The sequence below is a fragment of the Megalops cyprinoides genome, chromosome 25, assembly GCF_013368585.1.
Source record: "Megalops cyprinoides isolate fMegCyp1 chromosome 25, fMegCyp1.pri, whole genome shotgun sequence".
In the NCBI taxonomy this organism is placed as follows: domain Eukaryota; kingdom Metazoa; phylum Chordata; class Actinopteri; order Elopiformes; family Megalopidae; genus Megalops; species Megalops cyprinoides.
The window spans coordinates 8,590,370-8,603,059 of record NC_050607.1 but is presented as its reverse complement, the minus strand read 5'-3'; the positions used below and the strand labels follow the sequence as shown (position 1 = coordinate 8,603,059).

The following is a 12,690-nucleotide window of genomic DNA, read 5'->3' as shown; positions in this document are numbered from 1 at the left end:
TGTGGGTTGAGTACCTTGCCCGAGGGTACAGCAGCAGTCGCCCAATGAGGAATTGAACCGGCGACCTTTCGGTTACAAGTCCTGCTCCTTCCCACTATACTGCACTGCTGCCCTTAGAACATAACTTTTCATAATAACATTCCATTTGCTTATTTTTGACCAATCATCCTCCACATCTCAGGGCAAAATATGAAAGGTGAAATACTTGATACACCATTTGAATATGACATAATAAATAGGCTACAGTCAGTGTTTGAAAAATAAGTGGCATAACTGACATTGGTAAACATGTACTGTTGTTATCCTAATGGGGACTCATTTTCATGTTGTGCAGAGAAAGCATTTTTTTGTTTTTAGGAGAGATAGTAAATATGTCCTCATGTCTTCATTTTGCAGAGCTTTCAGATGGAAAATTAGCGTCACTCACACTCACAGCAGTCTGTATTCTTCAATGTGTGCATGTGTGTGTGTGTGTGCGTGCATGTGTTGACTGATCTGTTAAACCAAGCAGTTAGAGCGGAGATTTGTGGTGAAATGCAAAATGAGATGAGATGTCATCAGTCTCTCTCCTCAGAGCTGAGTTGAACGTTCAAAACCCCAGTGTGTTCCAATCACCTCAGACTCTGTCTTTTTTCCTCTTTCTACAGCATTGTTGCTGCCTCACACATGGAGAAGCCCCTGCACTACATGCCCGTAAGATATCAAAGCAAAACGCCAGTACGCACGTACTGGGAATTTAAACAGGTACTGAATTGAAACAGGCATTAGTAATACAGACAGTTATAATTCATAAATGGTACATGAAAAGACTAGCTGTATAGTGATAGAAAATTTGAAATTGCCTTGATCAGTTTGATATAAACTGTTATCCCAAGTGACATTGTATGTGGTCACAAATACATTTTACAATTTAAATGGTTTTGAACAATGCACTAGATCAATCACGTTTTGTAAACAGTTTATTTTTTAAATTATGTTGTGATTATTATTTTCCCACACAGTTTCCACCAGTAGAATATCACATTTACATTTAAATGTATTCATTTGGCAAACGCTTTTATCCAAAGCGACTTACAAGTGAAGTACAAGTGGAGTACAACACAAGTACAACACAATAAGGAGTCAACAATATTAGAAGCACTGCCTTTCCAAGTTTCAATAGTTTGCCATGCAAGGTACAAGCTAGCTCCATGTTTCTCATTCTCTTTGAGGAGGAGACTGCAGTCAGTGGGTGTGTTTGTGCAGTCAAAGCCGAAGTTGGCCTCCGATCTATTTTCATTGCTATCAGAGGTATTTTTGAGAACATGGATCACAACACACACGTCAACACCCTGTCTTTTTCCACTTCTTTATGTCCTCACTAGTCATTTTGCAGTGTTGTTTTTGAGAGCCACTTCAGTTTACTAATTGCTGTACTCTGTAGATTTTCTTCATTTATGTCAAATTGGAAATTGTTTTCTTGACATTTAGCATTTTGGTCAAGATGTGTGACATTTGGGGGACGTGTCTGGACCATATGGTTGCAGTGTAAATTAGAACTCATCTATTTTTTGTACCTCAAAAATGTTTCTGTTATTCTGGCTTTTGAGCATTTCTGCGGTCTCTATCAGCTTGTGACGGACAGCCAAAATTACCGGAGCCATTACATTACACACTGACAACATGAGTATTTGATATATTTGAATTAGGGGATATACATGGGGTTGGTATTTTTTAACTTGTAATTTAGTTTTTAGAACTGTAAGACGAAAACGTTTATAAAGCATGATATGTGCTAATGTGGCGGTCTTGACCGTGACCATGCGTCTTTGACCGCGATCTGACCATAACTGACACAAGACCCACAGGTGAACGTACCTGCTCAGTTTCTGGAACCACGCCTACGGTGGAAACTACGCTTAACTCCCTCCGAAAAGCTATAGACTTTGAAAAACAAGTTAATTGGTCCAAGGGGAACGGCGACAAAATACGAAGAGCTGGAGAAGAGGTTATTCTTTCTCGCGCCGTGCTGGAGGGATGCAGAAGTCTTGTGGTGAAGTCATTGAATCTACCTCCGATGCTGTAATCAAAGGGTTCCACTTACACCTATACTCGAAATTCTTGTTTTGATGGAAACGCCACTGCTCCCGTTTTAACTATGAGACAAGTAGCTATAGCCTATGTGTCTTACGGACAGGGAGTTGGATTTAATAATTAAACCCCAATAGTAAGCATGCGGGTAGTGTGGCCAAAGCGACTGGCCGCGTGTGCGGTGGTTTTGTTGGTCATTGGATATGGCTCATTGTTGGTCGGTAATATGCCGTTTGGGGCACGAGAAGTGGATAACAAGGTGGACAGCACGTCAGAGCAATTTAAGAGGTACCAGGACATGGAAAACCGAATGAATGAAATCTGTAAGTCTGATACGGGCTATTGAGAAACGGCTACAAGCAAGCGAAAGAATGAAGTTAATAGTTATTTATTGATAATGGTATCAATTTTGGAGTGTTAGTGGTGGTAGTGGGGGTGGGGGGAAAGTTCATTTCAATCCATTTGCGATTTCCTGTTGCCGTGGTGAAGTTGAAATACTACTGTAAAATAAATGATTTGTGTTACACATACTTCACCTGTCATTTTTGTTATGAAGAATTAAAATAAGGGTTGTGAATTCTGGTCGTGACCCAGATCATATACGACTCTCATATATATCGTTGCGTTTAAAAGGTAAAATATGTTGATTTAAATAGCATTATCAAATAACAACATTACATGGGCTGTTACAATATACAACAAATATTCAGATATTTCCATAATTTATCAATACTTCTTTACATGATTCCTAACTGGAAAAAATGCTTAGTAATGCATTCATTCCACTCGATTATTTTGTTGTCTTGTTAATGTTATTCTGTTGGGCAATGTGGATTATGTCTTTATCATAAAATAAAATCGTAAGTATATTAAATAAGGTCGGCATTTCGACAAAAACAGCGGCGAACAACAGTAGTTCGCTTGTCAAGCAAGTATGTTAAGCAAGTAAGTAAACACCTGTAGGGGTTGAAGTTAGGGTAAGTGCCATACCGCAAATTTATTTTTGTGGTAGAGGTTTTTTTTTCTTACTCTCCAGAACATGGTCATTTGCGGATCTCCCTAAAATTTGTTGTTTGTTATTTGAATTTCCTAATATGTTGTTTTAAGCACGCAGTTTCATTATATTACAGAATATCTTATGATTATTGTAGTAATACTGGCAGTCATCCTTTCATCCCATGACAGCTTTCCATTTATTTTCCCAGATGACTTGTTTAAAGGCTTCGAGCAGAAGCAGAATTTGATTTACAGAATGCTGGAAGAGGAGAGAGAGAGAGCGGAGAAACAGAGGGTGGAGAATGCTGCCAAACAACAAAAAGAGTCAAAAGAAAAAGAGATGGTGAAGGTGAAGAAAAACCTGTTTCCTCAGTCACCACTGTTCAAGAAATGGGGTGAAAATCTTTCACACGGGGACCAGAAGGAAGCAGAGGCTCTGTTCAAAAAATATGGATACAACGTGTTTCTCAGTGACAGATTGCCACTGGACAGACAGATTATGGACACACGAGATCCCAGGTACCCTTATTATTATTACCCTTATCATAAGTTTTGAGAATAGCGCGGAGCTGATGTTTTAAGTTCAGAAATAAGGGTGACTCTAAACTATATCTCATCAAAATGTTTTCTTAGTAAATATAAAGTCAGGCACACACCATGTCATGTTCCACTGCTTGCATTTGCCATTTTGTGTCTCTGGCCCCTCCTTTGAACCTGTTCTGAGTACCTATAATCGGCACACAAAAGGGGACAAAGTTGATTTCCTTGTACTTTAAGGCTGCAAAAAATAAGTGCAGTACACTTCCTCCTTCACACACATGCTGTTCAGACAGGTGCAGAACTTATGGTGTGGTATTTATCACAACAGATTAAACCCATTCTAATATGAACATTAATTTCAAATTTTAAATTTTAAGACTTTAAAAGTTAACTCAAGAAAAACTGTTTCTGCAAAATGCTTGTGAAGAAATGCTGTTTTCCTTACTGCAAAAAAACAAAACTGTGAAGTTATTTAAAATGTTCTTTCAAAGGTGTTTGAAGAAAAACTACCCTAAAAACCTCCCCTCGATCAGTGTGGTGTTGATCTACCTGGACGAGGCCCTGTCCATCCTCAAAAGGGCTGTCCGGAGCATCATCGACAGGACTCCAGCACACCTGCTGAAGGACATCATACTGGTAGATGACCACAGTACCAACGGTTTGTCACATTAAGTCACATAAATGTCGTCATGTACCCATGATAGCTGTCAAGCTGAAACTTAATCCGCTTCAGCAACATTTAAATTACCTACACCTGTTACTGTGTTGCCATGCAACACACGCTGATGTCATTCGAATGAACCCCATCAATGCCTCACCAACCAGAGGACCTGAAGGAGCAGCTGAATGTCTACATCAGAACGATGGAGGGGCAGCACCCGGGGGTGAAGTTCACCAGAGTGAGACACGAGGAGCAGATGGGCCTGACGCAGGCGCGCATCTCTGGTTGGAGGGCCGCCACCGGCGACGTGGTGGCCATTCTGGACGCCCACATAGAGGTCAACGTGGGCTGGTGAGTTCACCACAGAAAGGGGGTGGGGTAGCTCTGATAAACTGTCGTTGGACAGAAGAGTCTCAGGGAGTTACGGAGGGTTTGGGGGGGTGTCCAAGCTTTATTTGTTAGAAAAGCTAGCCCCCTCTTTTATGTTAAAGGAAAGAAAATTAGGCAACCAAAAAGGGAACCGAAGAAGGGAAAAATATTTTCATCTTGAAACCCTTTTTCTCATAGCAGGCATTTGAAAGTGTACTGCAACTGTGCTAGTTCTGTTCTTTTCACCATACTGTACATAGCTTTGATGACTACCTTTGTCAATGAAAAAGACCTGATCCCCGATCTACACAGCATCTGTCAGACGTAAAAGTGTTGCATTTGCAACATCTACATGAATGAAGTGAAGTTTAAAAGTGCAGACTGTTTCAGCTTTTGTTCAAAAGCCATTGTGTACTTAAATAGACGTCAGCAGAGGCAATGATGAGTGAGGACATGGCAGTAGGTGAATGCGGCATTATGGAAGTACACTTGTAATCAAAAGGGCTTTAATCCCAGGGAGGATGCTAGTTTTTTTACACCTATGGTGCTGAACCTGCATTACTTCTGTAAATATCTAGATGTATATGGTTGCTTTGTACAGCAAGACATCCTACATTAGCGTTTCCACCAGGCAAATAAGAGGAATCTCAGCATGCAGCTGCCATATTAGTAGGACGTCATTTAGTGTATGAGTAAGTTTAGTCAGGGTTGAAAGACAACACCTTTTGCATTTGTTATAGTCACTCCAGGATAGCATAATTTTCATCAAAATACAAAGCTAAACTTTAAATTAAAAAAAAAAAATTGCAGTGCATGTTGACTATTGTGTCGTTGTAGTGTGCCCTCTTTGCCTTCTTTACTTTCATATAAGAGCCGCCTTTGTCCAGGGTGACTCCTAAAGGAAATTTACCCACAATTCTCCCCTCACGCTTCTGGCTAACTGGGCTTTTTTGTCCCCAGGGCGGAGCCTCTTCTGGCCCGGATCAAGGCGGACCGCACGTTGGTGGTGACACCGGTATTTGATAGGGTCAACTACGATGACCTGAAGGTGGTGCGCTATGCCACGTATGCTCACGCCTTCGACTGGGCGCTGTGGTGCATGTACGAGACCTTCAGTCCAGAGTGGTACAAACTCAATGACACGTCGCTGCCTTGGAAGTAAGCCTTGGATACACATCGATGCACCTTAAACCCAGATCTCTGGAACGACAGGCATCCATGTCTATGAGAGATTTTCATACAAAATGTGTTATTAATTTCTGTCTAAAATTTCATTGAAAGGCTTAGCACCATGTCATACGGTGACTGAAATCTTTTCTGTTCACAAGATTTTGCCTTTTGGAGCACAATTGTATCTGAAGGTTTAGTTTTAACTAAAAACTGTGAACTGTTTAAAAGGGCCACTGACTAATGCTCATGTTTAAAACTCATCACTGCCATGGGTCCATGCCCAAAAGGTTTCCTATCTCTGTATATTTTACAGTAGGAAGTCCCCCAGTTTCACCCCAAACACTACAGGTAGCTAAAGAGAAAGCTGCACAAAGTAAAAAAGCAATTTCTTCTGTTTTTTACAGCAGAGAGGCAAATATGTTTAGAATGCCTTGTGCAAAATTCTTTCTGTATCTGTAGCTCAGTATCTCCAAGTCTGTATGCAAACACAGCAGTTGAGGGACATGGAAAAGACATCTATGCTGAGGATCATGGCAAGAGCGAGTCTTACGTGGTTTCTACACTGACAAGAATGAACCGGCATGTCTTGGCTTTATACACCATGTGAAAGTATTAATGAAGTTTAAAATGCACGCACTTTGAAGAATGCAGACAGTGCTTTCCTGCTGCTCTGATTGTTTACTTTGTGGTGTTTGTTTTATCAAATCAATTCTACAACAGTGATTAGGAAAGGCTCTATTCACAGAGGGACTATTTTTGATGATCATCATGTAGGTTAAAAAATCAGTTACCGAGGAAAAGATACAAGTTAAAATACAGTGATGTGTGACTGGGGATTAAAGTGTGTTTGTAGACAGTGGAATGTCATGGAGGTTGCTTGTGTCATTGTCAGGAGTCCCTCTGTTATGGGAATTCTGGTGGCGGATAGGAATTTCCTGGGAGAAATCGGCGTCCTGGACGGTGGTATGAAGATTTATGGAGGAGAGAATGTGGAGCTGGGAATCCGGGTGAGGATGTGCATTGCAAAGGCTATTTCCTGCAAACTCAAAGACAATGTTGAAATTATGAGTCACAGTTTGACACCATGTGAGCACTATCATTTAAGGTAACACATATCTAAGGTAAGGTTTCAATTATGGATCATTATAAGGCTCTCTATGCTCATTAGCAGGTTGCTTTTTATGTATTCGGTGTATGGTACAACAGTTGCTATTATGTGCTTCTATTTTGCAGGCTTTCTGGTTCATGTTCAATCTATTTTACAGGCATATAATATATTTTACTCTAATGGCCTTGTAAGTTGCTTTGGAGGAGAGCAGTTGCCAAATAAATAATAATATTAGCAAAAAAAACATTTGGCACAGCTGTAAGGGAGGGCTAAGGTAGGAAAGGTAGGGCTAAGGTAGGAAAATGCAGCTTTTGACAAGAGGCTGTCAAGACTGTAGCTTTGGCATGAAAACGTTGCTGCTCATGCTTAGAGACAGTAGGAAGCTGAAAGCCTCTTTTGCTGCAGGTGTGGCTGTGTGGGGGCAGCATCGAGGTAGTGCCATGCTCCAGGATTGCTCACATCGAGAGGAACCACAAGCCCTACCAGCCCGACCTCAGTATCACCATGAAGAGGAACGCGCTGAGGGTGGCAGAGATCTGGATGGACGAGTACAAGCACAACGTGAACATTGCCTGGAACCTCCCACTCAAGGTGATTGTTCTGTTCCAGCTATATCACCATTCTGCATCTTCCACGCAAAAAGCACACGTAGCTTCCCTGCCAGCCTGGGTCTGAAACCCTATTTTGCTTGCCAACTGACCTGTTTTCCCTCTTTTGGCTGATGAAACCACAAACCACAAACCAGCAGCCATCACCTAAATGCAGCTGGTGGGCGGGTGGGGCTTCATAAAATCCGGTTGAAACTTGTGTTTTCGTTTGCGCAGTCATGAAGTTGCCGCTAACCTGTGGGCAGGACAATCCAGGAACATTCCTTTATTTGATACTTTGTTGCAGTTGTTGTGTGTTAATTTCTTACTGTCCTGCATTACCTGTTTTTGACCAATTTGCATGATAAGCAAGCGTACCAATTTTAATAGGGGTTGCCATAGAGCTGCAAACTCCTTTTTGTTTGAATGCATGTGATGTGATAACTCCGCCTTTGTATGCCACACTTGAAATCCCTTTACAGTGGAAAGCAGGATTAGGTAAAGGTTAAAAAACAACCTCTGACCCCTTTGCGTAAAGCCATTGACCAGTTTTGGCTAAATAATAATGGCGTAACTCCAGAGAGTGTCTGTGAGAGAGTATAAAAAATCCTGTACTCCCAGCATTGCAGTCATGAAAATACTGACCAGCCCAAACCTGTGAATACACACAGAACAGGCAGAACCTTAAAAAATGGAAAGAAAAAACAGTTCACGATAGTTATCAGTTTAAAGGTATGCTGTAATTTTTTTTCTCGACAGTGTGCATGTTTTATGATAAAGCGTGCATCAGAAATGTAATGGATCTAGCTGAACAGGAATTTTCATGTCATGGAATTCCGTTGAATTTTGTCATGTGTGTTTTCTTTCCTCCATTGAAGGATCATGGGATTGATATCGGGGATGTGACAGAGAGGAAGAGACTGAGAGAGAAGCTTAAGTGTAAACCCTTCCGCTGGTACTTGGACAACGTGTATCCCCAGCTGGACCCTCTGGGGGACCTGGTGGCCTACGGAGGAGTGAGTCTGTGTTTGTGTGCGCCTGAGTGTGTTTTTGTGGTCAGTTAGCAGTTGTGTGTATATGTGTCTGTGTGTGCATGCTCAGTGAGCAGTTGTGTGTGTGCTTGTGTGTGCGTGCGAGCGTGTGTGCGTGTGTGTGTGTGTGTGTGTGTGTGTGTGTGTGTGTTATTGTGATGTGATATTATGTGTGATGTGGTCTGTGTTTGTCCTTGGCCACAGCTGAAGAACATGGAGCAGGAGAATGCATGTTTGGATCAAGGGCCTGTGCCAGGTCATGTGCCTATAGTCTTCCCCTGCTTCTACTATGGCCCACAGGTAGTCAACTCTCCTCCAAGCATGAGTGTGTGTGTGAGAGAATATGTACGTAAATGAAAACGCAGCTGCTGACTCCTGGCGCCAGTGTGGTCATCTGTTGCATCTGAGTGCCATGTCCACAGTTTGCAGGCTTAAATCTTAGGCAGAATACTACTGTTGTACCCTTGAGGAAGATATTTCACTAGGTATCCAGTTACAGAAGTGGGTAATGTATATAAATATAAGATAGTCCCTCTGCGTAAGGCAATTTGTTAATCAGATTATAGCATGTGTGGTCATGTGTTGCAGAGTGTTATGCCCACAGTTTGCAAGCTCAGATCGCAGGAAGAATTACATTACATTACTGATATTTAGCAGATGCTTTTATCCAAAGCGACTTACACAGGTTACAAGTCTTGCATGTTAACCATTTATACAGCTGGATATTTACTGAAGCAATTGTGGGTTAAGTACCTTGCCCAAGGGTACAAGAGCAGTACCCCAGTGGGGAATCAAATGAGCAACCTTTCGAATACAAGGCCTGCTCCTTACCATTATTCTACACCGCTGCCCATAAAGACTTTCACTGATAATACTGTTTAGAAGTTCAGAAAAGGTTTAGAAAACTGAACTTGACAAAAATTGTGGTTTGACCTCAAGAATACTGCTGACAATACTGCTGCTGTACCGTTGAGCAAGGTACTTCAGTAGGTAGCCAGCGTCAGAAGTATGGTAATATGTATAAATATAAACTAGTCCCTCTAGATGAGGTAATTAATGCAATAAAGTCTTGTTACTGTACCAGTGATCTGTTGTTGCTGTAGAACTCCCTCAGTGTAACACCTTGTCACAACCTTCTCCCTAATTTCCCCTCATTTTGCAGCACACATACTACCGCACAAACGGAGAGCTTTACGTGGGGGGGATAAAGTCACACAAGTATAACAATAACCGCTGCCTGACCGACCCAGGAGTGGCAAATGAACCTGGACTATATGACTGCAATGTAGCCAAGCAAAAGGGGATGGGGCTCCACTGGGACTTCTCTCAGGTACCAACTCCAGCACTGACATCTCTTACTGCTGCAGTTTCACTGACACCCACCCTCCCAAACTACACACACACAGCCACACATATGTATAGACCATCCAAATGATATGATGATCAGTGAGTTTGTGTAGCACTGTTCCAAAAGAACAAGCTTTGAACAAGGATGATTGTAAAGTCCTATTCATGCTGACCAATTTTTCATTATTGTTTCTTATTTTTAGGGTAAGTCCCTGAAGAACAGAGAAACAAATAGATGTCTGGAGGTGAAAGATGGTAAACTTGTGGTCCAGGACTGTACTGGGCAGCACTGGCAGATCCAGAATGTTATCACTGACTTCTGAGCATGACAGAAAGAGTTTGTGTTGAACGATATTGCACTTTATCATCTTTCAAACAAAACATTAAACTCCTGATGCACTGTATTCAGTAAAATTCCCAAAGCGCTTACTGTTGAGCGGTTGTATTTACTCAAAAACCTTGTACTCCCCAAAGAGCATAAGTCATCCACACATTTCATATGTGAGGAACTGCCTGTTTGTTTTTTTTTAATCTATTTTTATTTTGCCAGTCTTTTGGAAACTTGCAATCCACTTTCTTCCGTCAATCTTTATTATCCCCTTCACACACACACACACACACTTTAAAGTGCTCTGAGTGCTCTGTGCTCCATATAAACAATGGAAATCATGTTTTAATGACATGACATTGAGTCACATTCAAAACTGGCTACATGACTTTGAAAATTGTTATTTAAAATGTATGTATTTATTTTTTTGTTTGGTGAGAATCCTACAGACTAGAGGTTAATTGGTTACAAAAAAGTCGTCTCAGTGTTTTTGATTTGCACTTTTCCATTAGATACCCTTAAATCAATATGAGATAACCTTGACAATGGCGTGGGAATCATCAGTGTGCTTTGAGAGTCCTAAACAGTATGGTCATGCTACAATATGGTGCCTTTTGTATCCCAATGGCATGTTTTGTGCAACATGTTTACTCATAATTAAATGGGCATGTCATAAAATACAGCATTTCTCATGCGCATTGAGTCGCATGAGCATGTCCTTGAAGCTCGAGTTAATTTGACCACAAAACATGATCCAAAGTGCCAATAAGGTGTTTTGACCTCTCTTGCATTTTTGTGTTTTTCATGTAAATCGTCTTTTTGATACAGTTTGTCAATGGTATGAGTTGATTTTATTCACAGACATCACCGGAAGTCTACGTGTGGCGTTCTAGTGGTTCAAAAAATATATTCACTGCGAATGAAATTGGGAAAAATACATAAATACATAAAAATGTAATGGCAGCCAAAAATTGTGCCATGTTCTGAAGAGATTTACAGAAGATGATATTTATCAAAGGGATGATATTTATCAGCTTTTGCCAAGTAGACAGGGATGATCATTATGTAGCTAGATTTGATTGTTTTAAGTGTCCATCCTGACTAAAATCACATTATTACAGATGTTGAATCAGAAAGGTCATTTGAATGCCATTAATGGCTGTGGAAGCAGAATTGAAAATTTTAGTTTTGTTTAGTCCATCAAAATTTCTGATGGTTCAAATGCTAGTAAGGTTTATTTTGGTAATACTTTGACCAACACCATTATTCAATTGTCAACCGTGTTACTTGACAATATATTTGTTTAAAATATATAATTTCATAGAATATCATGTGTGTTTCTTTGTTTGTGTAGAAAAAGGAGAAAATAATCCCTCTTAAATGTTTAGATGAAATTCTGCCAGTACTTTTACATAGAAGTATTTCTGTTTTGAAGTTTGAAGCGCTGATTGTAGATTCTGTTGCTGTATCTTTTTTTTGGTATGTCTTACATTATTCATCATAAATACTTGCAGAAAGGGAGAATTCACCTGCATAAAATGGATTTAATTGGATTTCATATCATTAGCGCTTCAAATCACTTTAAGACAGTTATGAATTTGCCTGTACCAATGCTGGCATGAACACATTATTGTTTCTGTGTAAATAAATTATCCTCAATTAACATTTTAACTTGTTAGGATGGCCCCAGATGTTTTCTGGAGACTTTATATGTTCTCACACTCATTCTGAAGAAAAGGAAAGTTAATGAAACTTTCTGTGAAAAGTTTCAAAGTTCATAAATCAAAATGCAATGCAAGTATGAAGGATGTGTACCGGCTCCAGGTCTTTGTGTCGGCAACTCAGTGACGTCTCCAAAAAATTGTTTTCGTTGTTGCGAGTTTGCTGTCATTTGGAAAGGGATAAAAGGAACAAGTTCATCAAAAGAACAGTATGTGGACAAACCTGTGCCCCCGCCCTGCCTTCTTTCTCAGTAACACTCAGCATTTCACCTTAAAGTCAGCATGTAACACAGATAGCAAGTCCTGCTTTTAAATTCATGGGAATCTGGGAGAAGTCCATTTGGCAGACAAATGACAAAGTGTTTAGTTTGACCAAATACCACCCAGGCTGATCAGTAAGTACTGTACAGTCTTCGTAGTTTGTCCTTGAAAATAGGACGCTCAACAAAGTCTTATCTATCTTACTTTTATGGTAGCTGAAGGTACACCTGTTTGTTGACTGCAAATACTGAAAGAAATCATGAGTTTTTTCCCCCTGTCTGTGAGAACACATTATTCTAGGGGTTCTTCTTGGTCATTGCCAGATCCTGGATCCCCCAGATGCATGGATTCTGACAGCAGAATGTTCCTGATCAGGCCACTTTCCCTTGCAGAAAACACGCTATTGGTTCGTACCGTTACGCAACTGTTCAAGAGGGTGAATGTGTACATATGAATGCGAACTTTTGAATGACTGTGAGTAAATATGTGAATAAGCGTTTG

At 40.5% G+C, this 12,690-nt stretch overlaps 1 protein-coding gene across 1 annotated transcript; it reads left to right on the top strand.

Annotated features, from left to right (window-relative positions):
- The first annotated feature begins 1,500 nt into the window (after window positions 1-1,500).
- Window positions 1,501-11,501, top strand: LOC118772192 (probable polypeptide N-acetylgalactosaminyltransferase 8). The gene is made up of 11 exons (XM_036520490.1): window positions 1,501-2,393; window positions 3,276-3,585; window positions 4,098-4,264; window positions 4,432-4,618; window positions 5,597-5,794; window positions 6,699-6,813; window positions 7,320-7,505; window positions 8,380-8,517; window positions 8,737-8,832; window positions 9,695-9,862; window positions 10,083-11,501. The coding sequence occupies exons 1-11, from the start codon at window positions 2,213-2,215 to the stop codon at window positions 10,200-10,202; spliced, it is 1,866 nt and encodes a 621-aa protein (XP_036376383.1). The 5' UTR covers window positions 1,501-2,212; the 3' UTR covers window positions 10,203-11,501.
- The last annotated feature ends 1,189 nt before the right edge of the window (window positions 11,502-12,690 follow it).

What these genes read in the sequence shown, in the direction of transcription:
- LOC118772192 (XM_036520490.1), top strand. Translation starts at nt 2,213, where the DNA reads ATGCGGGTAGTGTGGCCAAAGCGACTGGCCGCGTGTGCGGTGGTTTTG. An exon ending in CCTGGAACCTCCCACTCAAG is followed by an intron (nt 7,506 to 8,379) that starts GTGATTGTTCTG and finishes CCTCCATTGAAG; the next exon opens with GATCATGGGATTGATATCGG. An exon ending in ACCTGGTGGCCTACGGAGGA is followed by an intron (nt 8,518 to 8,736) that starts GTGAGTCTGTGT and finishes CCTTGGCCACAG; the next exon opens with CTGAAGAACATGGAGCAGGA.